This window comes from Pungitius pungitius, chromosome 6, assembly GCF_949316345.1.
Source record: "Pungitius pungitius chromosome 6, fPunPun2.1, whole genome shotgun sequence".
NCBI lineage: Eukaryota > Metazoa > Chordata > Actinopteri > Perciformes > Gasterosteidae > Pungitius > Pungitius pungitius.
In genome coordinates this window covers 2,981,923-2,996,832 of record NC_084905.1, presented here as the reverse complement: position 1 = coordinate 2,996,832, position 14,910 = coordinate 2,981,923, and the positions used below count along the sequence as shown (strand labels likewise).

At 45.5% G+C, this 14,910-nt stretch overlaps 2 protein-coding genes across 5 annotated transcripts in view; both read left to right on the top strand.

The window, feature by feature from the left end:
* Window positions 1–1,604, top strand: part of btbd11b (BTB (POZ) domain containing 11b) — a 52,648-nt gene extending 51,044 nt beyond the window's left edge. For both annotated transcript variants that reach the window (XM_037451486.2, XM_037451485.2), the window contains 2 exons: window positions 21–134; window positions 305–1,604. In XM_037451486.2, the coding sequence (XP_037307383.2) occupies window positions 21–134; window positions 305–514 (324 nt within the window). In that variant the 3' untranslated portion in view covers window positions 515–1,604. The remainder of the gene's footprint in view (window positions 1–20; window positions 135–304) is intronic.
* An 8,489-nt stretch (window positions 1,605–10,093) lies between these two features.
* On the top strand, window positions 10,094–13,979 carry mlc1 (modulator of VRAC current 1). Of its 3 annotated transcripts, none has more exons than XM_037452418.2 (12): window positions 10,094–10,273; window positions 10,596–10,929; window positions 11,411–11,500; window positions 11,623–11,676; window positions 11,806–11,907; window positions 12,013–12,114; window positions 12,272–12,343; window positions 12,417–12,533; window positions 12,660–12,716; window positions 12,971–13,093; window positions 13,253–13,414; window positions 13,716–13,979. In XM_037452418.2, exons 2-12 carry the CDS (start codon window positions 10,669–10,671, stop codon window positions 13,791–13,793), a joined length of 1,218 nt encoding a protein of 405 aa, XP_037308315.2. In that variant the 5' UTR covers window positions 10,094–10,273; window positions 10,596–10,668; the 3' UTR covers window positions 13,794–13,979. The 3 variants fall into 3 exon arrangements, with proteins under 3 accessions (XP_037308315.2, XP_037308313.2, XP_037308312.2); XM_037452416.2 differs by having other exon boundaries at window positions 13,713–13,979; XM_037452415.2 differs by having other exon boundaries at window positions 13,253–13,423; window positions 13,713–13,979.
* Window positions 13,980–14,910: the final 931 nt, after the last annotated feature.

The following is a 14,910-nucleotide window of genomic DNA, read 5'->3' as shown; positions in this document are numbered from 1 at the left end:
GGTTTTTGTTTTTTTTGCAGCTTCTGTCCGCGGCCAAGTTCTTCCAGCTGGAGTCGCTGCAGAGGCACTGTGAGATTATCTGCACCAAGAACATCAACGCGGAAACTTGTGTTGAGATCTACAATCACACCAAGGTGCAAAAAGAGATCATGCAGAATACAACCACACTAATTCTACTTCAGGAATACAAAAAAAAATGTTTAGGTGTTTAGGAAAGAACATTTTCACTCAAGGATCTAATTTTGCACATCAAGTGTAGCCTAGAAAATGTCATCAGACTTTTAAATACACTTCTTTTTCACAGTTTCTCGGTGCCCCAGACTTGGCTTCCTATATTGAGAGCTACTTCCTGAAGAACATGTTGGTATTGATCGAGTTGGAGCCATTCAAACAGCTGCTCTATGACACGCCGGCGGAAAGCCCTGCCTCTGAAATCCTGCAGGACCTGGAAAAAACCTTGGCCATCCGCATCCAGTCCATCCACCTGTCCTCTTCCAAGGGATCCATTGTCTGATCTCTTGACCTCTCTCAACACAAGCGACAGAGAATATTCACTTGAGCATCAGGGAACGTGACACTGTGTTGAGATGAGGGAGAGAAATGAGACTTGTGAGACGGTCCAGGTACAATCTTTACCTCTGTGAAGCTCACCGGTTGCTAATAGGCTTCTTATCGTCTTAGCAGAGATGTCTGTCTGTCTGCGTTGTTGGTACTTGTCAATTATGTGTTACAGTAACATACAATGACTGGAATAGGATGGTGGTATTACGCCACAATTTGCCAATCCCATCAAATCACTGTTTTCTCAGCCAAGTAGTACAGCCTGCGCGTCACATGCTGAGCTGAATGGATCGGGTGGGACGAGTTGAAACCAACTGCGACAGTCCAAGCGCCTCAATAGATTGATGTCATGTGCTGAGATGAACCACCTCGGCGTATCCGCGTCAGGAAGAAATGCTGCTTCGTGCTGTGATTATTTGCTTAGACATGTGGACTTGTACGGGGTAGTTCATTTGTGTGTGTGTGTGTGTGTGTGTATCACTTTGCATTATCGACGCTGATTACTCTCTAAAGCCAAACACGACAAGCAAGTGACGGATGCCTGTAAGGTGACGGATGCAGACGTTTGCCACGTGACTTTGGGCAACTGGGGGGGAAAGAGGACTCCCCCCCCCCCCCCCCCCCCCCCCCTCCACGATACGGTGTAAATATTGTTCATAACAAACAGAGCTATTGATAATGTAAGTTAATGTACAGTATATATACCCACAGATGTTTTTCTCATGTGTCTTACTGTTGGATATTGCTGTAAAAACACCCTTTTAAATATTGATGTTTAAGTGTTGCATGTCAGAGGGATGACTGTATGTTGGTTTTTTTTTGACTGGATGTTTAGTGAGGATATTTTTGTTATTGGCATGGGTCACTAAATTTCTAAAAGCAAAAGGTCTGTCGTCATTTCCTGTGTGAAAGACCTGTTCTCTTTAGTGCTGAAGTTGTAACATTATGTCATCAGCAGGTTCCCTGGGGATTGTGAAATCACATTACTTGTGTATGTGTGACGTTAAAACATCTTTCCTCCATAAAGATGAATATAAAGAATACTATGAATCCGCTCATAGATTCTTCTAATGCTGTCTTTGACTCAAAAACAATGACACATTTATTATTTATTTTCAAATGCACGCGAAACCCACGAGGACGTGTACGTTTTGGACTTTTGTGATGCACATTTCTTTAATACCTTCTGTTACGCCCTCCTCTAAAGTGAGGATACCGTAACTCGCCGTCACACGTGAGCTGGTCACCGGGAGGGTGAGGTGAAGTAAAAACAGTGTGCGCACAATCAGGACAACCAAAAACACCGTACCGTTCAAACCAGGTTTATTTTGAACTATAATACGGTAGTGGGGGAAAAGGGGCTGAGCGGAACCAAAGCAAAGAAATGAATGAAAAAGACCCCTAAATCTACCTAGTCTAAACACAAGTTTGTTAAACTCTCTAAAAAGTACAGGTGGGTGGTCCGCCCAGATCTTACCTAGTGTGTATAGACAGAGGTTTATCTACGGGTAGTATGTAAACCCCAGGGTCTCTTACCTATACACTCCCATTGTGCGGTCCCCTTTTCCCTGGGACAAACAAAACAAAGAAACTGAATAGCACAGACAACGTGATAGCAGAATAACAAAAATAACTTAACCTTCACTAGTTCAAGTGACCCAATATATACATACACCAAAACAAACAGAAATGTCACTTGAACGCCGCTCAAAACAATTGTTCGGTTGCAAAAAGTTGTTTCCCGACAGTCCTTCCGCTCTCTCTCTCCAACCGCTCTCTTCTTCTTGTCTACTCCGACCTCCTTTTAAGCCACTCCATCCTGCAGTTGATTGGCTGTGGGTGAGGGTGATTAGTGTCTGCAGGTGGGAGCTGGCAGGGGAGATTATTGGCTGGTGGGTGCGTCAGAACACCTGTGGGAACAAAATCAAAACACACACACCCCCTCCCACAAGCAGGCCGAGGCACGTAACACGCCCACCCCAAAAAACACAAACCCTTAGTTTGTGTAACAAAACACATACCACCTAACACCATGCGCGGGACAGAGCATCCGCCACAACATTATTGGAGCCCTTTACATGGCAGATCTGCAAATTATATCCCTGGGCCATTATGGCCCACCGCATCAGACGGCGGTTCTGGTTATACATCCTGTTTAGGAAAACCAAGGGGTTGTGGTCAGTAAAGACCAGCACAGGCAATATGCTCGAGCCAACATATACCTCAAAAAACTGTAAGGCTAACAACAGGGCCAGAGCCTCCTGCTCAATGGTAGAGTACCTGGATTGGCAGGGGTTGAATTTTCTCGAGAAGAAGCTGACAGGATGGTCCACTCCGTCGTCATCTTCTTGTAAGAGCACTGCACCTGCCCCAACAGCACTAGCATCCACCTCTAACTTGAATGGTTTCTCAAAGTTAGGGGCTGCAAGAACTGGGGCCCTACAAAGCAACATTTTAGCTGACTCCAAAACAGTTTGACACTTTGGAGACCACTGAAAAGCTATTTTTGGGCTAAGCAAATTGGTTAGAGGAGCTACCACAGTTGAAAAATTCTTACAAAAGGTACGGTAGTACCCAATCATCCCCAAAAACCGACGTAATTGGCGGCGGGTCGTAGGGGCAGGAAAGCTAGCGATAGCCTCCACTTTGGCAGCCACAGGCCGCACCTGTCCACGTCCAACTTCTTTGCCTAGGTAGGTGACTGTAGCCTTTCCAAAGTCACATTTAGCCAAATTTAGGGTCAACGATGCTTTCTCCAACCTCTGAAACACGTCTGTTAAAGTGGAGATATGGTCAGACCACATGGCGGAATGAATGACTAAATCATCTAAGTAGGCAGTACAGTTAGGGACCTCACCTAGTACAATATTCACCAGCCTCTGGAACGTGGCCGGGGCGTTGCGCATCCCAAACGCCATTACATTATACTGTAAGAAGTTGTCTGGAGTGACAAAAGCGGAAATATCAGAAGCACGAGAGGTTAGAGGCACCTGCCAATAACCCTTCAGTAAGTCAAGCTTAGTCACATACGCCGCAGCACCTATGGTGTCGACGCAGTCATCAATACGTGGTAAGGGAAATGAGTCAGGCACAGTGACAGCATTCACTTGTCGATAATCAGTACAGAACCGAAAAGTACCATCAGGTTTAGGTATCAAAATACAAGGAGAGCTCCACGGACTAATACTGAGTTTAGCCATTTGATGTTGTAGCAGATAACTCACTTCTTGTTTCATTGCTGCCCTCTTCACAGCGTTCACACGATAGGGATGCTGCTTGATCGGAGCGGCATCCCGTACATTCACATCATGTTCCAAGACGGATGTACAACTTGGAACATCCCTGAAAAGGCTTGGAAAATCATTAATTAAGGCAACCACATCCCTTCTTTCTTTTTCATCCAAATGTCCCAACTGGGAGTGAAGAGTTTTTAACAGTTGTGAGTTACACAAGCGTTCACATTGCTGGAGAGTGTTACGTACCACCAAATCATCCTCCTGGTTTTCTTCTGGCATAGACTCTGAATGCAGTCCCACAGAAGCCATAGGCACGACAGTAGCCTGTGCCGCTTTATCTGAGGACTTGGGACGGGTCTCTCGAACATGGTACGTTTTTAACATGTTAACATGGCAAACCCGGGATGAGCGTCTCCGGTCTGGCGTCTTAACCACATAGTCTGTTTCACTGATTTTCCTTTCAATTACGTATGGACCAGAAAAACGTGCTGACAAGGAGGAACCTGGAATCGGCAACAGAACTAAAACCTGATCCCCTGGTTTCCAGTCACGGCTAACTGCTTTCCGGTCATATTGGCGTTTCATTCGCTGTTGAGAGTTAGACATGGACTCTTGGGCTACTGCACATGCATCATGCAACCTTTCCCGCATCTGGCTCACATACTCCAACACGTTTTTATCAGCCGAGCCAACTGAGTCAGACGCCAGTATCTGCTCCTTTAAAACTTTTAACGGTCCACGAACAGTGTGGCCAAACACAAGCTCAGCAGGACTGAAGCCCAAGGACTCCTGCACGGTCTCTCGTATGGCAAACAGGACAAGTGGCACACCCTCATCCCAGTCTTTCTGGGTGTCCATACAGTACTTGCGCAGCATTGACTTAAGTGTTTGGTGCCAGCGTTCCAAGGCACCTTGGCTCTCCGGATGATACGCACTGGATACATTGTGGGATATCGACAATGTCTGTAACACCTTGGCAAACAACTTTGATAGGAAATTGGTTCCCTGATCTGTTTGCAACACTTTAGGAAGTCCAAATGTCGAAAAGAACTTGACCAATGCTTTGATCACAGTCCTAGCAGTTATCTTTCGAAGAGGAATAGCCTCTGGATACCTAGTGGCACAACACATTACAGTTAATAAAAACTGATTACCAGACCTGGTTTTGGGCAATGGCCCAACACAGTCCACTATGACTCTCTCAAACGGTTCTCCTATCACAGGTATAGGGTAGAGAGGAGCTCGAGGTATCGTCTGGTTTGGCTTTCCAGTTAATTGACATACATGACATGTCTTACAGTACCTAGCTACATCGGACTTCAATCCCGGCCAAAAGAAATGTCTTAGAACACGGTCAAATGTTTTAGTTATCCCCAAGTGGCCCGACCAATTGTTATCATGAGCTAGAGACAGCACCTGCTGCCGAAGCGGGGTAGGAACAACTACTTGGAATACGGCCCTCCAAGCACTGTCTGCCTTATGGACGGTCCACTTTCTCATTAATACTCCTTGGTCTAAGAAGTATGCCGTGTCCTTATTTTTCACCTCTTCCGGTGTCACCACAGAGGCAAAACATGTATGAAGACTGTGATCCTCTTTTTGCTGTTCAATCACCGTTTCAGGGGTGATTCCTACAAAAAGGTCACTTGATTGGGGCCCCTTATCCACAACGTCCCTGTGAGGGTGAACCTCGTTCAAACGCGCAGGCTCCTGAGGAATACACGGAACCTCACTCTCCACAGCTACTGGGTCAAACAGAGACTCAGGCAAACTTATAACATCATCCAGTCGTCGTGACTGTGCGCGAGTAACCACACAGGCCGAAAACACAGTAGGAAAATTCTTTGACAGATCCTCATCTTCTGGATTGAGGTTAGGTTTATCCAACACTTCTAACAAGGGCGTCACCTTTCCACCTGCTATGTCATTGCCCAACAGCAAAGTCACACCTTTCACAGGCAGCGTGTCCATAACACCAACACGGAAATGTCCTGAAACTAAGTCAGACGTCAAATGGACCCAATGCAAGGGCACGGGCAGTGTCCCCATCTCAATACCCTGCAGCAAGACTTGTGAACCACAAGACGTCTCCGAAGACCAAGGCAGCGCATCAGTAAGAATAAGAGATTGTGCAGCTCCAGTGTCTCTCAAAATTTGGATGGGCCTTTGTTCAGTTTCCATCCCAGATAAGGAGACCAAACCTTTTAACAAAAATGGGCTGTAAAGTCTGTCTGGTTTGCTTCGTGCAGAGCATGCACCGCTTTTCACCGGGTGACTCCTGGAACAGACCAGACCAACACCTTTTGGTTTGCTACTGGAAGTCATCAGTCGCCTGTCTCTGTTGCTCAACACAGGACAGGTGGCAATCAGATGCCCCTTTTGATGGCAATAAAAACACTCCCGCACATCCTTGGGACTGGGTGAACGGTTTGGTGAAGGACGAGCAGGACTTGGGACCGATGGCACAAATGTTCTGTCCCCGAAACGAGGTGGCGTGAACGTACTCTTATGTGTCAAGGTATATTCATCCACCAACACTGCGGCCTGAGCCAACGTTGCCACCTTTTGGTCACACAAATGAACCACCTGACGCTCAGGTAGAGTGTTTTTAAAATCTTCCAACAAAATTAACTCTCTGAGACCCGCAAAATCTATAACTTTGCTGGCTGAACACCAGCGATCAAACAAAGACTCTTTGTCTCTGGCAAACTCAACAAAGGTTTGATTCAAGGCCTTTTTGTGGTTCCTAAATCTCTGCCTATATGCTTCGGGAACTAGTTCATACGCGCGAAGAACTGTAGCTTTTACAACGTCGTATTTTAAACTCTCTTCCAGGGAGAGAGCAGCAACAACTTCTTGGGCCTTCCCGGACAGTTTACACTGTAAGAGAAGTGACCACACCTCGAGTGGCCAGTGCAGCGCTGCTGCCACACGCTCAAAAGCAGAAAAATAACAATCAACTTCTGATTCCCTAAATGGCGGTACTAAAGCAATATGTTTACTCACATCAAAGTGAGCCTGAGGCGGAGCTGAAGACGGACTCACACGGGAGCCAGCCTCTAGCTCCAGTTGTCGAATTCTAATTTCTTTATCGATTTCCAATTTCCGAATTTCTAACTCGAACTCTCTTTGTCGAATACTCTCTTTTTCCGTTCGCTCCATCTCCAACCTGGCCAGCCTCATTTTGAGCCTAGCAGCGCCATTAGAATGACCTGAAGGAGGAGACAAAGGGTCAAACCGGGGCAACGTAACAGGAGTGAAAGCAACGTCTTTCTCTACGCCATCCTTTGTTTTTGCTTCAGAGGATCCATCAGACTCCTCTCCTGAGGCACCCCTCTCATCCTCTTTCAAGGACAAAATTCCCCTCTCTGCTAACCCTTCTGTTACTAGGGTCAAAAGCTCAGCTTTAAGCTTTTGTTTAGGAACAGGGATTTCGTAGTGTTCCGCTATAGCCTGTAACTCTACCTTTCGAAATGTAGCCAACACTTCAAAAGTAGGGGCTTCAAAGAAATCGGCCAATGCCGAAGTCGCCATACTGAAAACAATGTACTACACCAACAACTCACTAAATGTACAGACTACCGACGGATAACAACGCACCAACACATACAACCACACCAAGTTCCCAATGACGTGCTCAGAGTAACGGGTATTAGATCCATGATCCCGGACGAGCCCCAATTTGTTACGCCCTCCTCTAAAGTGAGGATACCGTAACTCGCCGTCACACGTGAGCTGGTCACCGGGAGGGTGAGGTGAAGTAAAAACAGTGTGCGCACAATCAGGACAACCAAAAACACCGTACCGTTCAAACCAGGTTTATTTTGAACTATAATACGGTAGTGGGGGAAAAGGGGCTGAGCGGAACCAAAGCAAAGAAATGAATGAAAAAGACCCCTAAATCTACCTAGTCTAAACACAAGTTTGTTAAACTCTCTAAAAAGTACAGGTGGGTGGTCCGCCCAGATCTTACCTAGTGTGTATAGACAGAGGTTTATCTACGGGTAGTATGTAAACCCCAGGGTCTCTTACCTATACACTCCCATTGTGCGGTCCCCTTTTCCCTGGGACAAACAAAACAAAGAAACTGAATAGCACAGACAACGTGATAGCAGAATAACAAAAATAACTTAACCTTCACTAGTTCAAGTGACCCAATATATACATACACCAAAACAAACAGAAATGTCACTTGAACGCCGCTCAAAACAATTGTTCGGTTGCAAAAAGTTGTTTCCCGACAGTCCTTCCGCTCTCTCTCTCCAACCGCTCTCTTCTTCTTGTCTACTCCGACCTCCTTTTAAGCCACTCCATCCTGCAGTTGATTGGCTGTGGGTGAGGGTGATTAGTGTCTGCAGGTGGGAGCTGGCAGGGGAGATTATTGGCTGGTGGGTGCGTCAGAACACCTGTGGGAACAAAATCAAAACACACACACCCCCTCCCACAAGCAGGCCGAGGCACGTAACACCTTCTTTAATAACTCCTAATCACCCCTTATTTCACTCACAACTCCCTTTAGAATAGAAAGTAGACATGGAATTTATGTTTGACTTTTGGAGGTATAATGGACGTAAAGTAAATATTGTGCATCTCTAAATGGGAAGGAAACCGAAACCTGCTCGCAGAAAGCCACATTACAAGAGTTTGTAGAGTGATGTTCTGCAGGATGCAGGGTTGGCTGGTGTTCAGTATGTAGAACTACTCTCCAAGGAAATTAATGTAGGTGCCAAGAGTTTCTACATTAAAAATGAACGGTGAATACATTTCTTAACACACCCCATTTTAATTTGATTTCCAACATTATTAAATTATTGATATTCATTTCTGTTCAAATTATGAACAAATTCATGTGCACTTTTTACGGCTTGTTAGAAAACACCTACATTTAGTCAGTGGGCTTTACACTCATATTTTAAAGGGCCTGTCGTTTCACTGTCTGGGGGATCCATAAGGCGACACTTCAAAGTGGTCTGCAGGTGTGTCGGACAGTACAAAGAGTTGGAGGTTCGGAGGGGTCGACACAGACACAGACAGACGAGTGTAAGGGAAATCAGAGGGGAAAAGAAACATGTAAAGAGAAGTACAAAGAGAGAACCAAAGCTGTGCACAGATAACAGATGGGCCCTTGTTCTCCAACCTCCTGGTTCTGGCAAAGTGTCCCTCTGTAACGCTGTTCTCAATGAGATGCTGATCTGAGTAAAGAAGGGTTTTATTTCATATTTCAGTGTTTTATTTATCAGATGTTCATTTGTACCATGATGGTATTTTAGGCACTAGACTTTGTGCCAGCTTGCTAAAGTGAAACCCAATTGCCAAACATAATACTGATTTAAATTGAGAAAAGAAAATGATGAACTCTCATCATCACATTACTGGTGTGTGTGTGAACGAGACAGGCTTTTTTTGTTTTTACATTCCCAGATATTGAGTTGGGGCTTTTCCTAACATCCCCCGTAATGTCCCCAGTGAACGGTTGCACCATAGTGATTGGTATTGGGCAGAGACATTAGAATGGCAAGGGACGGGTTGTTAAGGAGTCACCATGGTTACCAGCGCCCGGGAACAATGTTGAGCTAAGAACGCTATGCTTTGTGAGACTTAGAGGAACCCTGAGATCCACGTACATGCTTACACACTGACACAATTCACACACACCCAAACAACATGTCATCATCCAAGAGGATTTATAGTCCTGAATGTGTTGTAAAGAGATTCTTAAAATCATCCATCATCAGATGTCCGGAGACCACGTGACTAAGCTTTTCTAAAGCACTGCTGGGCATCTTAATTTACTGGGCTGTGAACTGCAACTGTAGAGCGCTGAGTAACAACAAGGGAAGTTGTGAGGGGAACCCAACAGGGGCATGCATTCCACCATTAAGGCAGAAAAACCCATTCATTGTCACTCCACACCACCAGTAAAAGTGAATTTCTCCCCGTAGCTGCTTCATTTCTTCAGCTTTGTGGACTGCAAATTGTAACCATGTGTGGTTGTGTGACGCCATGCGTGCGTTACTGTGCGCCTATTGTTCAGTTACGTGTGGGTCGACGTGCGTGTGTGTGTGTGTGTGTGTGTGTGTGGTGTGTGTGTGTGTGTGTGCAAATGGGAGTGCAAAAAGGGTGTTTGCCCAAATAACTCTGCCCCCAGCGCGAGCCCCTTTTTTTGTCCCCTGGTTGTCATGCACAGGCGCTCTCTCTTTGGCACAAAGTAGTCTGGCAGCACAAGAGCCATGTGTTTTAGCTGCACGCTTTGAAGGGCTAAAAAAAAAAAAAAACTTTTCCAAACTGAGAAACGTCCTGTAAAGAGAGAGAGAGAGAGAGAGAGAGGAGGGGAGTTTGGGTGAAAGAGAGTGTGGGTGAGAGGGGGAGAGATGGGGTGCAGAAGGAGCTGCAGACAAAAACAAGCTGTCCTCTATCTGGTGATATAATCTCATTTGCAGAAGGATACCTCAAGCTGGACAATACTTCAACAACAGGTGAGTCCTGAGGGAGCGTCATGGGAAAAGGAGGAAGGGAACAGTGATGTCCTCTTTGCTCAGGCAGACTAAATGAGGGGGGCTGTTTTTTGAGATACGGCATGATTCACAGCCTAATGGCCCATTTCCTGTTGGCTCGATTCACTTTGTATTGATTTCCTTATTTCCCCAGTTGAAGTACTACTGATTGCCACCTTCATTCTGAAAATCAACCCATTGTGTCACGTTGATGAGCACAGCATTGAAGAAACATGCTGAATACAGATCAGAAGACACAAGTCCTTCATCTACGCGGCTTTCACAATTTCTTTTCCTTTCCCAGAGGCTGTTTCCCTCCCCGGCGATCCCCCATCCCATCATCAAAGTTAAACCCCCCCCCCCCAGCTGTTTCGACGATGCAGTGCGACGAGCTCTCAGCCAGAGAGGAGTTCACCTACAGCCACATGCCCACGCTGGAGAGGGGCGGTGGGACGCTGGGGAGACGGGGAGACGGGGGGGGAGGGGAGAGGACAGCGGACAGGGGGGAGCGGTACAGGCCCGAGCGGGACAGCTTCACGGTGGACGTGAGGGCCAGTGACCTGCAGCTGGCCCAGCCGGAGCCTCTCAAGCACCCCTGCTTCAGCTACAGGGCCTGGCTCTACAGTGTCCTCATAGGGGTGAGAGGACAGGGGGAGAAGCAGCGGGGGAGGCACATCACAGGGTGTTTCTATTCAGGCCGTAACACGCAAGTTTCTGGGGTTGGGGTCATTTTTTTTCTTCTCCTGATGAGTCAGTATCCCAATCTAGAAACTATGAGTGGCATGGTGACAAAAAGGGTCTTGTTTTGTGCTTCCACGTTTAGATGAGCCTTACAATGTGAAAGCTCTAATCGAAAGCATTGGCAAAGTTACTCTGAGGAAATCTGTAAACATTATTAAAATGGACGTGGAGGGATGTGATGGTTTTGCTGCCTGTCAGTATTTCAAATGTCAGCAGTTGTGTGTGTAAGGGGGAATATCAACATTGTTGTGTTACCTGTTGAGTCTCTGTATTTGCATGTACGTGTGTGTGTGTGTGTGTGTGTGTGTGTGTGTGTGTGTGTGTGTGTGTGTGTGTGTGTGTGTGTGTGTGTGTGTGTGTGTGTGTGTGTGTCCTCAGGGCAGTCTGCTCATCACATCTGGGTTCTCTCTGTACCTGGGAAACATGTTTCCTGTTGCCATGGACTACCTACGCTGTGCTGCAGGCTCTGTAAGTGACCGTCACATGAATATTCAGCTCTTCCGTGATGTCGAGATCTCTGGCAAAGCTTTACGACAGCGTTTGCTAAAATAAAAGTAATCCAGCAGCTCATTGGCAGCCGTTCTTCACAGGGCCTCCCCGCTGCGATTGTCAGTTTTGCCATCGCCAAGAACAGACATGTTGCGGTGAGTAAACAACGAAGGCAACACAATCATTATGTTTTGATGGATTGATAATTGAATTTCTTCAAGGCAACTGAGTCTTGATGCTAATTGGAGGTCATGTGTCATCTTTCTTTCTTGCTTTTTTTCAAGGTATCGGATTTCCAGGTGGTCTACGTGTCAACGTTTGCGGTGACGACCACGTGCCTGGTTTGGTTCGGATGTAAACTGGTGGTGAACCCTTCTGCTGTCAATGTAAATGCATCGACGCAATAAGAACTAACCATCCTTGGGTTTCCACGTCATACGATCAAGTTGTTTTTCAAAGGAAAACACTTTTGTGTCCCTGGCTGTCCTCAGATCAACTTCAACCTCATCCTGATGATTTTGCTGGAGGTGTTGATGGCCAGTACTGTCATCCTGTCGGCCCGCTCCGCAGAGGACTGCTGCTGCCACAGGAAGGTGTGTATTAGTGCCTGTGTGTGTGTGTGTGTGACTGAGTGTGTGTGTGTGTGTGAGTGAGTGATTGATCGATCGCGTTTGAGCCCACATCTGATGGGTCTCCTCGTTTACCCTCCTCTTCCATCCTAACTCCTCTTAACCTTTGTTCGACCTTCAGCCGGTGACCTATGACAGATCGGTGGTTGTCGCGCCCGCAGTGTTCCCAACTCGACTCCTGAAAGCCTATTCTGTGAGTAGTTTGGTCGCTTATGATACTTCTCACTGGTCAATGCCTAACCATCACTGAGGAATGTGTCTTACAGGTAATAGAAGTAATTGTGGGCATTTCTGCTGTATTTGGAGGAATTATTGCTCTCAACATGGACGCCTTGCTACCCGGCCCCTACTTGTCCGTCACATTTTTCTGGATCCTTGTTGCTGTGAGTTTTTCTAACTAAAATTTTAATTTTAAGTAGAATATTTTTAAGTTTAAGTACAGAGATAATACTGAGATCCCTACGTGGCCTTATAACAGGACTTTCTATCTCATTTGAAATCCTTTGCAGTGTTTTCCAAGTGCTATTGCGAGTCACGTTGTGTCAGAATACCCCAACAGATGTCTGGTGAGTACAAGACAAAACTCCGCTTGATTCATGTGATGGATGGATGTGATCAGTTAAAATAATCTGTCTGGAGCTGTGAGTCACAGTGAGCTCAGTAAGAGGTAACATGGGAAACCTCTCTTCCCAGAGTCTCAAATAGTATCTTGATGCATGTTGATGCAGGAGAATGCTCTGTTTTATCATCAATAACAGCATTTCAAGTCTATGTTGTTTTTCTACAACCTGTTTTTGTCTCTGTTGCTGGGGTCTCTCAGGTGGAGGTGTTGATTGCCATCAGCAGTGTGACGTCTCCCCTGCTCTTTTCAGCCTCTGGCTTCCTTTCTTCCAGTGTCATCAACTTCATAGAGATTTTCTTGCATGATGTGCCCACGGCCAAGGTGAGTGTAATGAAGTAAAAACAAATCACCAGTTTGGCGGAGGGCACCAGGTATCCAGCCTTCGGCTTCTTTAGCATGAGAAATACAGGAACACATTTCATCAATGAGAAAATCTCGTTCAGAATTATCTAATAAGTCTGTGTGTGTGTGTGCGTACAGCAATCCTACGACATCCTGCTGCTGATACTGATGATGCTGTTACTGGTGCAGGCAATTCTAACTGCAGCCACTGTGGTGCACTGTGCCTCCTACAAGAGCCAGCTCCGCATGGGGGCTCCAGAGTACGATGACCGCATGCAAACCCCGGCCCATTACTACGAGGTGAAGCGGGTAAAGCAGGGGTTCTGGACACAAATCTTTCAAAGGCTGTTTTTCTTCCCCCCCCCCCCTACCCATCTGTATCTCCACCTTCAACAATAGGCATTTGTGTGTTTATAAATCATATTTGTGAATTATATTTAATATGTTTTTTCACCAGCTAGGTCAAGTAAAGGACATTTAAATATGAGCACATAAAAATAGATGAGCTAGAAACATAAAAAAAACATATTGTGCTGCTCATCCTTCACGCATCATTTATCTCAAATTTCTTCTCTCTCTTCCTGCTCTGCTCCCTCAGCAGCAAGCAGCCAGTGGAACGCTGCGGGATTTCGACAAAGACCGAGCCTGGAAGGCAGTTGTGGTGCAAATGGCCCAGTGAACAGAACACGGGGAAGTTTGTTGTCCAAGTGGAAATAAAACATTGGAAGAAAGAAGAAGCAATTGCAATGTGTCCGGAGATTAAGAGAAAGAAATAAATAACACCAAAAAAAAGAATGAAAGAGAGTTTTTAAAGATTATTATTATTTTCATTAATATGATAATGCTTTAAACATTTTACACATTTTCACATAGTTTGTCTTTTTTATATAATGTTTTCCTGCTTACTGTAGTGAGAATTATGTGACCTGGGCATTGAAGCATTTCCTGTAGTTTTTACATTGACACTCAGGCCTTAACACATAGTTTTGTGAGGAAAATACTTCCTTACAGTATAAATGTATATGGCATCAATGGAAGGATGCTATTTCGTCTGCATTAATGAAAAGGTGCATTTTATTTCTTGCTGATTCCCTTTTCAAATATTGACTTGTCTTTGCTCTCTCTTGTCCGTGAGTTTGTATCTTTGTGTTCTTTGTGTTCTGCGCTGTGGTGTGAATGCAACAGTGTATTACAGATCAGTTAAATTTAAAAAAGTATTGTTCATTTATAATGTGTGATGGTTTGCTCCCTTATATGTACAGCTTTGCCTCAGAGGGCCATGGTGACGCATTGAGGAATACACTGAAACATTATGCATGTTTTTATAGAAACGCAATTTCAGTTTTGGTTTGCCAAAATGACAAAGAAACCCTTAGTGGCAACTTTTCAATACCTCCTTTTGACAGCAATCCAACTGCTCTGCTTATACTTTAATGAAGGATAAAAATGTTCAGCTTTTGTTCACACTGTTGTGTAGAGCACTGAGTACTGAAAGGAGAGAGAGAGAGAGAGAGAGAGAGAGAGAGAGAGAGAGAGAGAGAGAGAGAGAGACAGTCTATATTTGGAAGCAGACGTAGTGAGGTGCGGCTTCCCCAACCGGCAGAAACCGGCTGGCTGAAGATGGAGTACTGACCTGTGGCTGCGCTCACGATGCTGCTGGAGACATCAAGCCTTGTTAAGCAGGACGTAGTGCTGAATGCATGCATTGTGCTTCCACACTTATTTTTCTTATGTCTCCACATTTCATGGCTCCTCCACTCTCAGTTGCAGAAGGGTATACTTTATTTCAAACTTAC

Excerpts from the sequence above, each read along its gene's own strand:
- mlc1 (XM_037452415.2), top strand. The coding sequence starts at position 10,669 with ATGCAGTGCGACGAGCTCTCAGCCAGAGAGGAGTTCACCTACAGCCAC. Across the intron at positions 10,930-11,410 it reads TCTACAGTGTCCTCATAGGG|GGCAGTCTGCTCATCACATC; the intron begins GTGAGAGGACAG and ends GTGTGTCCTCAG. Across the intron at positions 13,094-13,252 it reads ATGATGTGCCCACGGCCAAG|CAATCCTACGACATCCTGCT; the intron begins GTGAGTGTAATG and ends GTGTGCGTACAG.